The sequence below is a fragment of the Triticum aestivum genome, chromosome 3A (genome assembly GCF_018294505.1).
Source record: "Triticum aestivum cultivar Chinese Spring chromosome 3A, IWGSC CS RefSeq v2.1, whole genome shotgun sequence".
Lineage (NCBI taxonomy): Eukaryota > Viridiplantae > Streptophyta > Magnoliopsida > Poales > Poaceae > Triticum > Triticum aestivum.
Window position 1 is genome coordinate 699,882,761 of NC_057800.1, and position 19,606 is coordinate 699,902,366.

Genomic DNA, 19,606 nt, shown 5'->3' on the forward strand with positions numbered 1-19,606 from the left:
CATTTTTTTAGGGCAGCCATTTTTTTATTTTGTTGAGTAACAGCCATTATTCTAGTTTTTTTAGGGAAGCCATTATTTTAGTCGAGCAGTGTCATTTTCCTGTAGGTTTTGTAGGGATCGTCAAGTGTTGCTACAAATGCCCAATAGGAAAAGCCCACATGTAAATCTCTTAACTTTTGTGCACTTGTAAATATAGCTGGCCGAATGGGTCATGCCAACCAGGCCAGCCCGCGAGCACGCCCTGCACGGCCCGCCATGGGCCAGGCACGGCATGCAGCATGCGGCACGCCCTGCGCCGTGCTTGGGCTGCTAGGCTGAGCACGTGGGCCAGCACGACACGGCCTGATTATCTATTTTTATTTTTTTATATATCTCTATATAGCCCAACAGGTAAGATAGGCTAAAAAAGCCCAGTGCGCCAAATAGCAGGCAGACTAGCGGGCCTGGCGTACCGGTGGGCCGGCCCAATTAGCAGCTGAGCCGTGCCTGGACTGCAGGCTGCATCACACGGGCCGGCACGACACGGCCTGTATAATAATCGTGCCTGGGCCGGGCCGTGCCAGACACGATTAGGATGGGCCGGGCCGGCCCGTTCGGCCAGCGCTTGTAAACCCGATTAGCTGAGGTCGACACCGCTGCAACGGCGGAAGAACCACCAGATTTTCCAAATTTGACCCCTGAAACCCTTTCTCGCCCCCGCCCCTCTCGCCGCACGGCGCTTCCGCCGACCGATTCCCTCGCGGAATCCAGGTGCGCCGCCTCCCCCTCCTCCGGGAGGCCTTCCTCTCCCCGGCCGCGCGGCGCGGCGCGTGGTGTCTTCCGCCGGTCGATTCTCCCGCGGAGTTCAGGTGCGCCGCCTCCCCCTTCCCTCTCCTCCGCCCCTCTCCTCTACCCCCCTCCCCCCGACCCCGCGCCGCCTCCTCTGCACAAAAATCCCCAATGTCTTTTTGTTGACCGGCAAAAGAAATCCCCATCGACGGCGCATCGATGTGGCTAGTTCCCAAACCTAATTTGTTTCAACAGGTTCCGTGTCGAGAGTAGTTCTCGACTCAAATCGTTTTGTTTTTGTGCAGAATCTCGGGTTTCTCAAGATACGTGGGCTTGGGACGGGTCGGGAACATCAAGAAATTCAGATTCAGGTAAATCCAGCATTCATTGCCACCAGTGGTGATATTGTTTCATGATGAGATTTATGCTCTGCTCTATGCACATTCCAGTGGTTAAGTCGAGGGCAAAGAAGAAGAAACCGGATTAACCACATACATTCCTAAATGTCGATACATCTTTACTTATGCACTAGAACGCAAGTAGAGGAGGGTAGGACACTTCTGAAAGTGGTGTTTCTCCCCTTGTTACTTTATATATGTGTACTGTAAGGGAAATCCTGTTAAAAGAAGTTCCAATAGATGTTTTCTTTATCGTACATAAAGGGGGCGACGACAGGGAGAGGCCTGGCATCTCGATTTTGGTGGTTTCAAAGTACATTTCACTGAAACGCATCTGCTTATAGGATAGGATAAAATCGTGGTAAATAAGAAGTAAACTTGATAGCCTATGACCCAATCCCATTTTGCAATTCCCCTATCGAATCTCATCTTTCACTAGGTTGCCATTTCCACTGAACCTAGGCAAGCTGACAATATTATTTTCCAAATCAAATTCCCTAACCCCAATTTACTTTGGTCTCTTGCTAATTAATTCTTAAGTGACTATTAGGCATTGTTCTAAATATCGGCCGATATCTTTACCTAATAACAAAGTGCCGATGGCTTTTGTTCACCCGTCATCGCACATTTGCAGAAAAGTCCCTGCACTTTCATGAAATCAACCCGCGGTCCCGATTTAAGTGAGAACATCCCCCCCTTGGTTTCGGTTAATCAACTTACAGTCCTATTTTAAATGAGAAATAGAAAATGTGTCACTTTTTTGCAGAAATCCCCCTAAGATTTTGGTTAATAAACCTGCTGTCCGTCTAGAAAATAACATTTTTTATATAAATTCAAATGCTTTTAGAAAAATATTCATATATTTTAAACCATAACTCCAATTTTAACATGTTATATATGAAAATTGATTAGAAAAATGTGTAGAATATGAATATGATGTTAAATTTACCCGTTAATCGTTTTAAATGTTGTCTAGGTATTGATTCAAGTGCTTCAATAAAAATATTCATATCTTTTAAACCCTAACTCCAATTTTAACATGTTATATATGAAAATTGATTAGAAAAATTCATAGAATCTGAATATGATGTTGTTTCACCTATTAATAATTTTATAATGTTGTTCAGGATGCAACGTTAATTAGTAGTGCATGACCCGTCTTTCTTTCGTACCGGTGCCGATTCAAATGGAAAATGAACACCTCAACAAAAACAAATTGGAGATGAAAGAAATCATCTATGACCATGCTTGTCTGTCGGCAAGAGTGGAAAGGATAAACGGCAAGACTGATAAGATGCCATGTTGAAATAAAGGACATGGACCTATTGGGGTCTTGAGTCATGGTTATTGTGTTAGCGGCGTGTGGTATTTTTTCTCTCCCGTCACGGATGCGATAACGCATATCCATCGCATTAGCTGGTCTAGCTGATTAATCAGCTGTCAGACCGATTTATCCATGTGGTCCGATTAATTGAATAGAGGGAGAGAGAAATTCAGGCTCCAAAATTTGGCCCGTTCCCTACTTTACCCCAAAATTGGGCGTTTTAGGCTAGGTCCCTTCCTTCCCTTCTTACCCTCCCCTCCCCTAGTTACCCTCGTTGGAGAAGGCGAGGAGCAACAGCTGCCGCCCCTCTCTGAGCAGTCGCCCCCGCCCTGAGCAACTGTCGGTGATGTTCGTCAGAGGCGCCTCCAGTCCTCCAGGATCCAGGCACCCAGCCTCTTACTCCTGCTCGAGCTCGCCGCCCCATCCCTCACTCCTCTAGGATCGATCTAGTCGATCATCACAGCTGCACGGCAGACGAGCTCGTCGCCCCCTCCCCTGAGCTTGCATCCCTTCCTGCTCTAGGTCATCGCCCCCTCCCCAAGCAGGCGTCCCCTCCCCCAACTCCTCTTGGATCCAGTCGATCCCTCGAGCTCGCCACCCCCTCACCTAGCAGTCGTCGTCCCTGTCCCCTGTCCATGGCGCCACTAGCAGCCGCAATTTTCCTTGTTATATTCATGTGTACAATAGCATATTTAGACGTTTAGTACATTGCATGTTGCTATGTAGCCTAAGATATATAGATATGGCCCTAGCTAACCCACCGATAAACGTGTTACCGATAAACTCAGTTAATTGGCTGATTCACCGATTAATTTGTACAATTATTTATTTATGTAGTTTAGTATTGATATTGAGGTATGCATTTTATTTAACTTAGTTGAGTGTGTGATTCTTAATCTTCCTAGTTAACACAACTTTTTATTGGTGTACTTGGGTGGCTCAGAATGGACCTAATACTTCCGTTTAAAGTTGGAGATGCCGTAGAGACAAGATCCTATAATGTTGGTTATAGGGGTGCATGGTTCCGTTGCAAGGTACAACTTGCAATTTCTTTAACCATTGCTTGTTTATGTATGTAAATACATCTCTCTTTAGTACGTTTTGTCAAATTACTATGCATATGCATTTTCATAAATGATACTTCGACAAGTATTTTATACAGCTTTTTGAAAATTTAAGTTTGGTATACTTCGACAAGTTTATATATAGAGAAAATGTCTAAATTTTGGAAAATGTCTAAATTTATGACACGAAATATATATCATTAGATACATCATGAGACCTACTTTGATATTGTATTTATTTGGTTTTAGTAATGTTGATATTTTTCTCAATTAAGCTGATCAAACTATACAAGGTTTGACTTACAAAAATAGTAAGCTATATGCTCTATATTATGGAACAGAGGAAGTATTATTTACTTTTTGTGGTTACTATGACACATTTCATAATTTAGCATCTTAATTATGTAGCTATATCTCTGTCTTTTACCTCATTAGAAAAGTACTCCCTCTGTTCGGGTTTATCAGGTCCATTTCCAAATCTGAAATTTTGAGATTACAAGGCCCTTCATCTATCCTCCTAACTGTGGTGGTATTTACTCAGTGTCTCTTAGTTTCCAAATCGACATTAGTTCCCCTGCATTCATGCAAGCCATTTTTGCCTTGTTATGAGCGTTTTTGGCATCAAATCACACTAATTCTCTCTCTTCTTGCTTTGCCTTGGAACTAGTGTTCTTTCAAGAAGGGCCTTGTAAACTCGAACAGGGGGAGTATGATCAAGAGTATTGATTCAACTTTGACATTCTCATATTTTGTCATGTTTGTTAATTTGCACTATATCTTGTGAACTTTTTCCATGCCAAGTTTGAGTTTAAAGATGCAACTCCAAAATCTTTTATTTGACACCCTTTATTTGTAGAGATCTCCTGCTATGCGTGTAATATCTCAAATTTAAACTCCAATTTTGCCTTTAGCTTCTCTTAGAATTATTATTTTCTCTCTTGCTTATGTATCGTAGCTCGTCCAACCTGACAGTGGTAGGAGTGCCAAGTTGCGTACCGTCATTATAGGATTAGATAAGAGTAAATAGCATAAAACCACCACAATCAGTGTTAGGGTTCTGGAAAGTCTCCACATTTCAACTTCGTTCCCATTACCATTGATATTGTGCTAATTTTTTTGCAAAAAACACTGATCACACAATTGGTTAATTACCATGTTTATGATTGGTTTGGGCCCATTCGTCAGGCTGTCGCATGAGATAATGATTGTAGGCGATGGACGCTATGTGGACGTTAGAGGCATTCTCTCAAATACTTGGATGTGTTGATGCTGCCATAGCTGCCTGTAGTGTGCGTTAGTCATGATACACTTTCCCCATGGCGAGCTGGTGTCGAGCACCGTCCAGGAAACACTTGACATTGTCGCTGCCAGCCATGAGCGTTGCGCCTTGGTTGAACAACACTAGAAAGTCCACTTTTTGTCGTGGTCGTAGCCAATGTCCACCTTGAGCCAAACCACCATGTCCATTAGCTTCACCTCCCGTTGTAGAGCCTCCCTCCAAATTAATTGGACAGAATCGGTGTAAATCGACAACATGGTCTTCATCTTGTTCGTCACTTGGTATCTCCAGGACCTCCTTCGGCTCACCTGGGCTTTGGCTGTAACGCTGGTGATCTCCTCCCGCCTGCCATGGCCACCTCGTCACACCATTGCGCCTGGAGTTGCATGCACATGCTTGCTGCTAGCATGCCGTGCCAGCTGCTGCGGCGACCCCGATGTTCATGAGTGTTTCGTGAGTTGTCCTACTCTAGATCGACCAGGCATCCGATGGCTAGTAGTTTGCTGCACGTGTGAAGTTACCTAGCCTGAAGGATCCATCAACGCCAACTCTACGTGCATGTGTCTTTTGGGCAATTCGATCTGCGTGCGCGTGATGCCGCGGCTCTACATGATAAGATCGTGACGTGCGGTTGTGACACACTCCATCTTCAAGGACCGAGGCCGGTGTGTGCGGTCAGCAAAACGTCACCGTCGCCAGGCGCTGGTGTGGGGGAGGTCAAAGACAAGAGGATGCGGCAATGATTTGTGGAGGAACAGGGAGGCTTTGAGGGATGGGAGCCCTGCCTCCCCAAATGCCTCGGCTGCAACGCCCTCAGTTTTTGCGAGCTCAGTGGGGACATTCTTGATGGCAGAACTACACAGGCGACGGGATGATCTGCGTGGTGTGGTCCACCTCGATGGCACATGCGACGGGGATGCATGGCGTCGGCGCACTAGCGGCAGGGAGGAGCAACTCATGCTCTGGTCGCAATTGCGTCAACATGCACGCAAGCTGTTCGAGGAAATGTTGTAGAGAGCAAATGATTTAAGAGAGGAGGGTTGATGCTGATGGGGGAGCCCCACACCCAACTTAACGGTCAATACAAATGGAGTTGACATTTTGTGCCATGTCCATGCTTACATGCAAGCTTGACTTTTCATATGCGTAGTCAAAACTAACCAACTGCGCCATTAGTGTTTTTATTAAAAATTAGCACAACATCGGCGGTATTGGGAACAAAGTCGAAATGTGGTGGTTTTCCAAAACCCTAACCCAAATTGTGGTGGTTTGATGCTATTTACTCGATTAGATGGACACGCCTAAAGGTGAGGATTCATCTTTCATGCCATATCTTGGCCATATGTATACCAACATTTGCGACACTTGGTACTTTTAGTGCTTGACAAAGTGTAGTAGTCCATGGTGGCCGCCGTATCAAGGTCAGACTAGGTCTCAATAAATACATGTCTCATGAGGTTGGTTGGTACCTTGATGATTGACAATGGACCACCAAACAGGAGGATGACACCCTATAGAGCAGAATTCTTAAGGTTTCACTACTTTCTATTGGCATAATCTCCACCCTAGAGGACTAAGGCACAACCCATGATGGTTTTGACGTAGACATCTAGCTACTGGACTTGTGTTATTTCATATGTCGTTGACGTGAGCCATCTCTTGGTCGTGTGGTTTAGTTGGGAGGTGTGTGTCTCTAGCAAAGAGTTAGAATCATGGTTCTCGGGGGCTACTTTATAGTCTTTTTATAAAAAAAAATGTGCATTTGAAAGAAATGTACCTTAACTAATAGTCTACTTATCTCATTTTGTGATAATCCATCTCGTACGTTCCACCTTGCATATTTTTACCTTTTGGTTTGGACAAAGGCCTATTTTGTTTTGTATTGCGAGATTGGATGTTGCTAAATCATCTCAATTTTACTCTCAGATCACCGATATGTGTATCAGGAGCGGTCACATGGAGTGTCAGGTGGAGTGTATAGACTATCCAGATGAAAGTAAGGATTTGTTTTATGTTGAGAAATCAAGAATCTAATAATATTAGTTTCTTCTTTGAAATTTGTTATTTTGTGCTCTAGGTCTGCCCGAGTGTTTGTCTATTTGGATAATTGTTTTAATTCTTTGGCCTTACTTTTTGAGGGGAAGTTATGCTGATTATTGTAGTCGAGGCTATCTTGAGTTGACGGTGAACTTCACAAAAAAATTGTAGCTTAGCTCACTTTCCACTACTTACATTTCTTGTAGCTTACTAAGGCAAACACAAGGTTGTGAGGAGCAGCTTCACCTTGCTGCCAGATCAACACATGTTGAAGGCAGCAGCAGACCTTTATTTATGGCCTTTTAGAAGCCTTTACATCTCATATAGTTGAACACTCTAGAAAACATTACTTAAGATGCAATATTCCACTCATAGCTAGAAGGCTCTAAAAACTAGTAGATAAAGCTAAGAAAACAAACAAATACTAGGTTGTAGAAATAGTCAAATGGATTTGCCTTATGATTTTATTTTATTTTTCCCTCTATTGTTCCTCATCATTCTCCCCTGGTTGTTTGGAACTCGACCTCGAGTTATCTTCATAGAGCGCTTCTTCTGGGTGGTGGAGAGTCAAGTCTGCAACATGGAAGTGTTGGATATACCCATCTCGATTGGAAGATGTATCACATAAGTATTATCATTTATCTTCCTGGGAATAGAGAAGGGCCCATACCTTCGCTGCCCAAGCTTCCTTTAACACCTCCATGTGGATCTATGTTGGGAGTTGTTGCGGAACTCTGTAAGAGATTAAGCCCAATCTCATTGTCCCTTCTCTTTTTCCACAAATGCAACGGATTAGATTATCCAAAAAATTCTTCACTACTTTTGTTTGTCCATCTGTTTGTGGATGGGCAGTGCTACAAAATTTTAATTCAGTGTTGAACCGCTTCCACGAAGTGAGCTAAAATGCAGCAAGAAACTTGCTATCACGGCCTTAGATAATGTACCTTGGAACGCCATCAAGTCTAACCACTTCTCAAAAGAATAGGTTTGCCACATGATGAGCATTCATTGTCTTGCGGCATGGAATGAGATGAGCCATTTTAGAGAATCTGTCCACGACCACAAATACAACATCACTCCCTAGTCTTGTTCTTGGCAAACCGAAGACGAGTCCATAGGGATGTCCTCCCTTGGAGCAACAGGAACAAGCAAAGGCATGTATAGTCCTTGCAGGTTTGACATATGGGGCACCGTGAACAAACTTTCCAGCATTTCTCTTTAGCTGTGGCCAAAAGTAACGAGCTTCCAGGTTAGTGATAGTCTTGTCCTGTCTAACATGGCCACTAGGATCACCTGAATGGAGCTCTCTAATCTGTTTGTCACTTAGATAACTTCTTGGGATGCGTGAACAATCATTCTTGAAGAGAGAGCCATCTTGCACGAAATAGTCATCACCCAAAGTTATCGTCATCCTCATACAACTCCTTTATTTGATGCATGCTCAGAAGTTCAACCTAAAAATAAGTTAGGAGACATGCACAGCAACTCGAAGCATGGGCTACTCGATTGGTTGCTCCAAATTTATGCACTGTTAAGCCTCTCTAGATATGTTGCCCAACTTGCTAGCATACGATCAACATGCTTTTGATTTCTAAAATGCTGGATTGATGTCAGTGTAAATGATGAACTCTTTAGGCAGCAAATAGACTTCTGAAGTTTTTAAAGCTTGGAAAGTGCATACAATTCTTCCTGACAAGTACTCCATTTCTGCCTTCGCTTAACTTCACGCCCCAACTCAAAATTCTTGTTGAAATAGGTAGCACCAGGACATGAGCTTGTGATAGTTTTTGCTTGATCTCATTGAAACTAGGTTCAGCTGCATCTGTCCATTGGAACTTTCCTTTCTTTAGATACTTGGTAATTGGTGCCATGATAGTGTTGAAATTTTTCATAAATCATCTATAGAAAGTTGCAATGCATCAAAAATTCTGACCTTCGAAACGGTCTCCAGAGTTGGTCATTCTTGGATTGCTTCAACCTTAGAATCATCAACACGAATACTGTCGCATGTTATGACATATCCTAGGAAAAAAAGTTGTGTTTGTAGGAAAACACATTTCTTAGAGTTGACTTAGAGCTCATTTTCCTTTAATACTCCTAGCACCTTTCAAGTGTGCTCAAAGTGTTCATTCTTGTTTGCTATGGATCAAGATGTCACCAAAATAAACCACAACAAATTGGGATTAGAAGGGGCGAAGGACTTGATTCATCAAGTGCATAAAGTTACTTTATGCATTTGAGACTCCAAATGGCATGACCAGTCATTCAAACAACCCTTCCTTTATCTTTAAGGTTGTTTTCCATTCATCCTCGGGTCTGATACAACTTTGATAATAACAACTTAAATCTAGCTTTGTGAACACTCTTGCTCCACTAAGCTAATCCAACATATCATCTAGACGAGGAATAGGTAATCTTTACCTTACAGTGATTCTGTTAATGACTCAACTGTCCACACATGCGCCAAAATCCATCTCTCTTTGGCATGAGCATGGTTGGTACAACACATGGGCTAATATTTCCTTGAATGTGCCCCTTTTGCAACAATTCCTCCACTTTTTCCTTCAATATATCATGCTCTTTTGGGCTAATTCGGTAGTGTGGAAGATTAGGAAGACTTGCTCCTGGAATTAAGTCAATTCTATCTTGAATTCCTCTCATCGGTGGCAGGCCTTGTGGCTCTTCAAGTATGTTATGAAATTCAACTAATAAGCCACGTACCTTTATCGGAGATGCAATTGTCGGGTGCTCTTCTCCTTTTACAATAAGTGTAGCAAACAAATTTGCCTCCTTCAAGTCTTCCATAAACTCATTAGAGGTGTGGGAGATAGCTAAGGTACTTCTCCCCTCCTCCTTAGAGGTATTATTACCATCAATTTGGTTTGGTAGAATAATGATATTTCTCTTGGTCCAAATAAAAGAATAAGAACTTTTCTTCCCTTTATGTGTAGTATCCACATCAAATTTCTAAGGTCTCCCAAGAAGAATATGGCTGACCAACATATCAATCACACCACGCAACATATTTGAGCGATAATTCTTGTACAAAGAAAGTGGCAGGTTGCATTGTATGGTGATTCTCATATTCACTCCTTTCTTGATCCACCAAATAGTGTAGGGATTTGGATGATCATGAGTTTCAAGCTTTAAATGGTTCACCAAATTATGAGAGATAAGATTCTCGCAGCTGCAACTATCAATCGCTAATTTGCATACTTTGTCATCACCATGCATTTGCTCTCAAATATTTTCTTCCGTTGTGTGTCGTCAGGTGTGGTGTGGAGCATAGGAGATGCTAAATCACACATACCACCTCTCCACCTTCTTGACAAACCTCTTGTCCCTCTACATCTTCATATTCGTATTCTTCCTCATCGTCTTCACCATCATGGATAGTTGTGTTAACAAATTTCTCAGTGGGCAACCGCTGGATACGTGTAAATGTTCACCACATTTATAGCATTTTGGGCCTTTATGTGCCTTACCCTTGCCTCTAGTTTGCTTCGGGATGCGTCGATCGTTTTGCCTTTGGTGGAGCGGTCTTTTCTTCCACTCTATTAGTGTAACTCTTCGATTACAGTATGAGGATATGGGGCCTTAGTTGTCTTTTTTGTCCTCACAAACCTCTCGGCCTTTAAGGCTATAGCTTGTGCTTGATCAACTGTCCGGATTTGCTGCATTATCAAATGATCTTGAATAGTATCATTGAGATCATTGATGTACCTTGCGACTTGTTGATCTTGAGTCTCACAAGGTTGCACCTTACTTGTAGCATTAGAGACTCCTCCGTGTAATCTGAAACAATCTTATTTCCTTGTGCATAGTTCTGAAATTGGATAAATAGGATCTTGTCATATCAACAGGCAAAAATCCCCCTTTCAAAAGACTCTTCATTTGCCAAGTTCTCCTATAAGCATGCATTCTTCTTGAAGTCGATGCCACCATGCTTCGGTTCCTCCTTTCAGCTTGTACGCGACCAAAGGAACTCTGATCTTTCGGAATATCCATGACCTCAAAGAAAGTCTCCACTAAATATAACCAATCAAGGCACCCTTCAGTATCAACCTTACATTAAAAGTTGGGGTCTCAGCGTTCACCTTATATGTATACCTGGCATATGTAGGGCACCCATCAGTATCAACCTTACATTAAAAGTTGGGGTCTCAGCGTTCACCTTATATGTATACCTGGCATATGTAGGGTTGGGTACTCTTCGATATGCAGAGATCGGATTCTTCACCTTCAAAAGCTTCAACATAAGTTGGCCTTCTTGAAGTATGCTGAACTGTACGTTCTTGTGGCGGTGTTGCACCAAGATTACATCCCTTTCTACATCGTTGAACAAGTCCTTCTCTTGATAAATCTTTTTCATTGGTAGCAGGGGAACACACCTTTTCTTGTCATCTCAACCAGCTGATCGAATCTCCGATTAAGATCTTCATGCGATGCTTTCATTTGTTGTTCTCAAGCATCTATTCTCTTCTCCAATTGCTTTATTCCTTTTGTAACTCGCTCTCAAAGAAGAAACCAAGAACTATTATGGATCAACAAGGCTCTAGTACCACCAGAGGCAGCACAAGATTGTGGAGGAGCAACTCCACCTCGTTGGTACAAAGTGTACAACACAAGTGTTGAAGGCACTACTTCAATGTCCCGTACTAGATATTGCTCTACATGCAGAAATAGGTGAATCTGCCCTGCATTGACCCAGTCAACTTAGCAAGATGTTTTGCCGTGTTTTAATTCTAATAGATGTTGTACACTACTCGTGTGAAGTTGAAAATGTATCAGAAAGATTTTTTTTTTGTGATTTTGAGTGTTGGACTTTAGGTTAGAAGAGTAAAGTACTGTACAATTGTGCTAACAGACCTGAAATAGCACATAATTTATCTGAGACCGTCTCTAGTTTTCTAAATTATTCCTTTTATGTACTGACAGGAAGGAAATGGAATAGACTCTTCAAAATTCCCCCCAAATGCCGTAATCAGAAAGCAAGTCAGAATAGGGAGATCATGCTACGACCTCCTTTTCCTCGGTGGTGTTGGGAGAATGATATTGCTGAGCTTGGGCCACAAACGGATGTTGTAGCAGTTGTAAGCAGTCCTTGGAAAGTAGGTGACTTGATTGATTGGTGGTACACTGATTGTTTTTGGACTGGGAAAATTACCGAGTTGATGAGTGATGACAAAGTTAAGGTAATAATTTATTATGGTGAACACTAATGCCACTTGCTTGGCCCTTCTGTGACTTGATTGATTGGTGGTACACTGATTGTTTTTGGACTGGGAAAATTACCAAGTTGATGAGTGATGACAAAGTTAAGGTAATAATTTATTATGGTGAACACTAATGCCACTTGCTTGGCCCTTCTGTGAAATCAAATAGCTATCCACTGTTATTTGAACTCATTTTAATTGCCTTGTTCAAAAAGTTAGCAAAATTTTCATGTTCAAAAAATCACATGAGGGTTGGAGTATGAATGAATATTCTTGTTTATTTATATATAATGATTTGAAGGGGAGCCTTGGCGCAGTGGTAAAGCTGCTGCCTTGTGACCATGAGGTCATGGGTTCAAGTCCTGGAAACAGCCTCTTACAGAAATGTAGGGAAAGGCTGCGTACTATAGACCCAAAGTGGTCGGACCCTTCCCTGGACCCTGCGCAAGCGGGAGCTACATGCACCAGGTTGCCCTTTTTATTTATATATAATGATTTCTCAACTTATTATGCTTTTTTGACTAGATGCAATTTATTTTTCTTTTTTGATTGAACACAAGTTATTTTACTGTTTTGACTCAAGTTTTTATGCTTGCCATATTTGCACATGATTATTTATTGAACATGTTGCATGCATGCTGATTTCAATTATGCTTGCTATATTTGCAAATTATACTAAATATTAATGTGTTGTACGGTGATGCGATAATGTGAAACGGAGAAGGGAGTAAAATACAAGTTGTAATTTATCACACATTTAATGTTCCTTAATGGTAAGACATAGACATTTCTTAAAAAAAATCACATTCATAACACTAGGAGAAGAACCACAACTGTAAATATATCTGCCACTAGTGTTGTTGGTACCAAATTTTGCTGGTGTTATAGATGAAAAATTGAGACTGGTCTCAACCAAAGTATGAGGGGTATGGCATCCGAAAGAAGGCAATGCTTTCTATTCTAGCAAAATGATTTGAACGTCTCTTTGCACATATTGTTTTGTTGTTTTGTGTGTAATGTAATGCTTTCTTGTTGGCTTTTATTTGTAAGGATAATAAACTTATTTTGCTTTTCGTTGCTCTAGAATATATTTTACAATACCTGCATTTATGGCTACATTTGGTGGTTACATTTAATATGAGTTGTATTGTGCTTTCTCTACTTGGTTTACAGATAATTTGTCCTGAAATACCATTAGGTGAAGGTGGATGTTGGGTTGCCGATCCCAAAGACCTGAGGCCAGCGCTTGATTGGTCCCTCGAAAAAGGTTGGAGTGCCCCTCTTTCACAGGTAATTGCACCATCATCCACTGCTTGATGAAAAATTCCTATTTGATATCGTCCTTCTTGATAGTGCTATAAATCGTTTTTCGAATACCAACAAACACATTTTTAACGGGTGGTAAAGATCATGTGCAATTAACAAGATTCTACATCGTATGTTAAAGTTCATATGCAACTAACATAAATCTACATCATAGTTTCAAATACAATAGTGAGCTGATCATTTAGATCCTAATAGCTAGGATCTTCAAGTCCATGTCATAGGATGATTCTCTATTATGAAAATGTAGAGAAGAGCACTACTAGAAATTATTATTAGCAAGAGCAAAATTAACCTTTTACTCCATACTCAGTGGCTCTTTCTGAGTGTCTACTTGATTATTGTTTTTCCTTTTTTTACCGCGCCCTTATTCGATAGTTTACTGAATCCAATAAAGTTAATCTCTTAAGTGGTCATGTGGACTAAAGGCTTTGTTGTTGTTGTTGTTGTTGTTGTTGTTGTTGTGGTAAGTGGATTAGTGTCATGTGGCATACAATATGATATGGAATAAAAACACAGATGTGGGGAAAAGACAGAAAAATAGATAAATCAGATCATTGTTGGTACTCTAAAGACTAGGGGGTAAAACGTTGAAAAATACTCTAATATAAAAATTTCCTTGATTGTATGAATTGATCAACTCCCTAACAATGTGTCTGAAATACAAAGCGAAACTAAAAGCAGAGAGAAATCTTGAAATTTTTTGATCGTGATCTCTTATCGCTACCTTTAGAGGTGTTGATATCATATGCATCCATAAACCAAATGGAAGGGGTGGAAGGTGAAGGTGGAGGATACCGACTTCAACCTGTGTTAACGGGGACAACTACAAACAAAAATGGAATAGGCATATTGATCAACAAGAGACTCAAGTATGGAGTCGTAGACGTCAAGAGGCAAGGGACCGGATTATCCTAGTCAAGATGGTCGTTGGGGACTTAGTTATCAGCGCATATGCCTCGCAAGTAGGCCACAATGAGAGCACCAAGAGGGATTTTTGGGAAGGCTTGGAGGAGGGCATAGTTAGGAGTGTACCTATTTGCGAGAAGCTCTTCATAGGACATCTCAATAGCCACGTGGGTACATCTAACACATGTTTTGGAGGGATGCGCGAGGGCTTTGGCTACGGCGGTAGGAATCATAGAGAGGATGTCTTAAGCTTCGCTTTAGCCTATGATATAATCGTAGCTAACACCCTCTTTGAAAAGAGAGAATCCCATCTAGTGACTTTTAGTGGCGGTCAACACTCTTAACCAAATTGATTTCGTCCTCTTGAAAAGAGAAGAAAGTCATGCTTGCCTGGATTGTATAAGGTGATACCTGCAGAGAGTGTTGTCCCTCAACATAAGCTTGTAGTGTCCGACTTCAGCTTTCAGATTCGTGTCTAAACGGGATAAGTGCGTCGAACTCGTTAGAACGAAGTGGTAGAAGCTCAATGGGGAGGCAACTCAGGCTTTCAAGGGGATGGATATCAAGGAGGGGCCCTTGGGAGGAGGGCGGTGATGCAAACAGTATGTGGATGAAGATGGCGAGTAGCGTTTGGACGATGGCTTAGTTTGGGGTGACCAGGGGAAGTAGAAGTGACCTGGTGGTTGAACGATGATGTCCATAAGGCTATTAAGGAGAAGATCGTTTCAGATGCCTACATGTGGACAGGAGTGCAGATAACATAGAGAAGTACAAGGTGGCAAAGAAGGCCGCAAAGCGAGTTGTGAGTGAGGCAAGGGGTCGGACGTATGAGGACCTCTACTAGCATTTAAACACAAAGGAAGACGAAATGGACATCTGAAGATGGCCAAGGTCCGAGAGAGGAAGGTGAGGGATGTCAACCAAGTTAAATGCATGACGGAGAAGATCAGCTTCTGGTGAAGGTGGTGATCAAGCACAAATGGCGAGAGTACTTTGACAAGCTGGTTGATGAAGAGAATGATAGCCCTACCATTGAGCTGGACGACTCCTTTGATAATACCAACATGTGTTTTGTGCGACAAATCCAGGAGTCTGAGGTCAGGGAGGCTTTATAAAGGATGAAAGGAGGGAATGCAATGGTCCCTTATTGTATCCCATTGAGATGTGGAGAGGCCTTGGAGACATAGCGATAGTATGGCTACCAATCTTCAAGAACAAGGGGAGTGTTCAAAGTTGTACTAATTACCGTGGAGTTAAGCTGAAGAACCGTACAATGAATCCATGGGAGAGAGTCATTGAGCACCACTTAAGAATGCCAAGCGTGACCAAAAATCAATTTGGTTTCATGCCTAGGAGGTCGATCATGGCAGCCATTCCTGGTGTGACAACTTATGAGGAGATATAGGTAGCAAAAGGACATGTATATGGTGTTCATTGACTTGGAGAAAGGCTGCGATAAAATTCCGCAGAGTGTCATTTGGTGGGCCTTGGAGGAACACAATATCCCAAAAAAGTACATTACCCTCATCAAGGACATGTACGATAATGTTGTGACAAGTGTTCGAACAAGTGATGGTGACACTGATACTTTACGATTAAAATAGAACTGCACCAAGGTTGCTTTGAGCCCTTTTTTGTTTTGGTGATTGATGAGGTCACAAGGGATATCCCATGGTGTATGCTATTAGTGGGTGATGTGGTGCTAGTCGATGATAGTGGGACAGGGGTTGATAGAAAGTTAGAGCTGCGGAGAAAGACTTGGAATCGAAAGGTTTTAGGCGTAATATAGAACTAAAACTGAGTGCATGAGGTGCAATTTTAGTACTACTATAGGTGTTGAAGTGTAATATGGATTGCCTAGCCTATTCCATCAGTTTGGACTTTTGGTTGCGTTGACTAGTGCATGAAGCTACCATGTGTGATGTGGAAAGTCAACACATGAATAGACTCAGAGGTATGGCTCAGGAGGCCTATACGTGGACACAAAGGGGGAGCAACAATTTTTGGACAAATTGCAAAAGCTAGGAGACCTTGGACCCTGATACCATATTAAGCTTCATGCACTAGCCAATGCAACCCAAAGTCTGAACTGAACCTGGGCATTTCTTAGGCCGGGCCGGGTTTTGGGCTGGGCTTTTAAAAGACCGACACTCAATAGTCAAGCCTGAGCCCGGCCCGATCAAAGAACTAGCCATAGACAGGGGTGCGTGGAAGTTAGCAATTTACGTGCCAAAACCATGACTTGGTTTCAAGATCTTGTGGGTTTCAACTCTAACCTACCCCAACTTGTTTGGGACTGAAAGGCTTTGGTGTGTTGTGTTCTATCTGTTCACACTTTACAATCTGATTGTCGGTCCTGATACGGCTTACCAGTTAGATTATTTGTCTTTAGATATGGCTACCCAGTTAGTAAATTCTCTAAGATGGAAATAAATAAACAAAGAAATATGCTTTTAATTTTAGCAAAATTTAGTACTTCCTCCATCCCATAATATAAGGCTTTTTGTAACACTACACTAGTGTCAAAAGACGCTTTACATTATAGGACAGAGGGAGTGTCAATTAATTATGTAACTAATATATATATTTATTTATTCAATCAGTTAGATATTCATTCCCATATAGTGGAATTAACAGTTCATTTTATTGTACCAGGAAAACGGCGAATGCTGGCATACTGCTCGTTTGATTGCAGGGAACCAAGGTATTACTATTACATTTAATTGTGACATGCACAATTTTAATATTAAGATTATTTTCTGCTTATATGCAGAAATTTCTCACATAGTTAAAATTGTAAGGACTTAATTAGCGAAAATTGCTTTTGGAGCTCGGCCTCCATGGAGGCCTCCAAATTCAAAATTCATACTTTTACGTTTCAAAAAGTTCTGAAAAAATACAGATATGCATGAAGGCATAACAGACATTTGTTTAAATTTTCAGTGCAAAATATGTTGAAATGAGGGCTGTGCAAAAAAAAAAAAATCTGGAGTTTCTTAACACATGATACTATTCGTCCTCCCAGGCCATGAATTTGTCTTTTTTGTACAGATGGGATTTCAAGGTATTTCATCCTAAAAATTTACACACATACACATAACATCCTTGTTTACTTGCACAATTTTTTTTCAGATTTTTTTGGAACCATAAGTTTGAATTTTTCAAAATTTTCGAGCTCCAGTGAGCTCGGTCACCAAAACGATGTTCTCCTTAATTAGTATTCTACACAATTTTTTGAAACTATATACCCAATTCCACGGCAACGCGCGGGGTATCATCTAGTTAATAAAACCCTTAACCCATTGCGACTAATCCTTTTCCAGGAAATGACCAATGCAGTACATGCCTTAAAGAACTTCACAATGATCACACAAGCCTCCTATAATCTCAAGCAAAAATACCTCAGAACCACCACTGTAATGCACCCTCTTGCCACTTGCCAGTGCTGCAAAACCCTCATTACTTGCCAGTGAAATCTTAGTGATTACATTATCCAAAACCGTCATCACTAACGCTCAAATTATTTTTAGAGTTACCTTGTATACTAGGGCACTTAACTTTTTTGCACCGTAATATTTGTTTGCTATTGGTATACAGATACATTAAGTAGCAGCTCTGATGAGGAGGACATTGAGCAATCTTGTGATGGTAACAAGGTACTACAAAGATGCTTGAATGGATCATTTGATTCATTGGAGCAAGAAATAGGAAAATGCCTGAATGGAGCATCTGATACACCAAAGGAGTTGGTCGATCAAGATGTAAAACAGCCAGCCAATACAAATGGCAGGTGCTGCCTGGAAAGTCAAACAGACAGTGAAGGGGAACCACAAAAATGCATGAATGAAGAGCCTGGCGTGTCTCTGGAGGCCATCTGTTCAAAAGTGCAACTCGCTCCCAATGAAACTGGTGAATGTTGCATGAACAGCCAAGCAGACTGTCCGACGTCTCCTGTGGCCAATTCAGGACAGTCTCCTCAGTTCATTACCAATGAGCAATCAAGTACCCCCAATTTCAAGAAACTCAAGACCTCAAGTGAGCCTGACGCTTCTCTCGAGGTCACCAATACAAAAGTGCAACTCGCACCCAATGAAAATGGTGAATGTTGCATGAACAGCCAAGCAGACTGTCCGACGTCTCCTGTGGCCAATTCAGGACAGTCTCCTCAGTTCCTTACCGATGAGCAATCAAGTCCCCCCAGTTTTAAGAAACTCAAGACCTCAAGTGAGCATGCATCAGTTAAGCCTACTGGCACCGTTAGCGAGGCCACGATGAAACTGCGGGAACTAGTAAACAAAGTCAAGACCTCAAGTGAGCATGTATCAGTTAAGCCTACTGGCACCGTGAGCGAGGCCACGATGAAACTGCAGGAACTAGTAAACAAAATCAGACGGGCCCAAGCTCTCCTGCAGTCTGTTGACTATGCTCCATCAAGCATAGTGCTGGCACCTTGGAAATTTCAGGAAAATAACCCATGGCAGAAGCGTAACTGAAGTTACGTTTATTCTGGTAATTAATCGTCTTGCTCAGGATTTCCTGTTGCTAGAAGTTAGCTTCTCTATACCATCTGATGTCGCTAATCTCAAATGAATCTTTTTTTTAATTAGTGCACCAAATTTCTTTTGCCGTGCAGTGCCTGAAGATATATAGCGGTAGTGCAGATGGACTGATCCTGACTCGGTTGTCCTGTTCGGACAGGGAGTGATACCTGACCATCTGTAGATAGTGATTCAGAAAGGCAACTGGTCATTTCCAGTATTGTAGCTAGCAGCTGTTGCATCATTTCATCGTACATAGCTCGGTGGTGTCGTTTGGTCAGTGTCTGTATGCTCGTGCGCCTATGATTGTAATCTGATGTGCGCAGGGCCGTCTCATGTCCAAGAAAGACCATCTTTCTCTGCATGATCAGGTTAAGACACTAGGAACAGTCTAGTTTCTGTTACTGCTATCTGCAATTAAATTTACTGTCAATAATCAAGAGTTCTGTTATTGGTAATTGGTTTGAGAATGGATGTACTCTAACCTTGCATCATCGTAGATGAACTTGTGTGCTTTTTCCAACTTTCGATGAACTCTCATGCCATAGGCCATAGGCTGTCTTCAGACCGGGTCGATCTCAGCATTCGGGCCATCATGTACATTTCTATTTCTCTCTTGAGATGACTAGATTGTTGGCAGTGTATGTGGGGCGTTGGAGAAGCTGAAACAGTGGATTTCAGGGGTGCACGAGGTGTGTTTTGGTCGTATTATTTTCTCTTTTTACACATGGTATAAATGGTCATGTCATT

General features: G+C 41.8%; 1 protein-coding gene across 4 annotated transcripts; it reads left to right on the plus strand.

Annotated features, from left to right (window-relative positions):
• Positions 1-649: 649 nt before the first annotated feature.
• Positions 650-19,314, plus strand: LOC123063325 (uncharacterized). 4 transcript variants are annotated; one of them, XM_044487076.1, is made up of 10 exons: positions 650-848; positions 1,074-1,139; positions 3,434-3,524; positions 6,760-6,829; positions 11,809-12,065; positions 12,170-12,193; positions 13,260-13,376; positions 16,974-17,022; positions 17,916-18,827; positions 18,952-19,314. In XM_044487076.1, the coding sequence occupies exons 3-9, from the start codon at positions 3,435-3,437 to the stop codon at positions 18,809-18,811; spliced, it is 1,503 nt and encodes a 500-aa protein (XP_044343011.1). In that variant the 5' UTR covers positions 650-848; positions 1,074-1,139; position 3,434; the 3' UTR covers positions 18,812-18,827; positions 18,952-19,314. The 4 variants fall into 4 exon arrangements, with proteins under 4 accessions (XP_044343011.1, XP_044343012.1, XP_044343014.1 ...); XM_044487077.1 differs by lacking the exon at positions 12,170-12,193; XM_044487079.1 differs by lacking the exon at positions 6,760-6,829.
• The last annotated feature ends 292 nt before the right edge of the window (positions 19,315-19,606 follow it).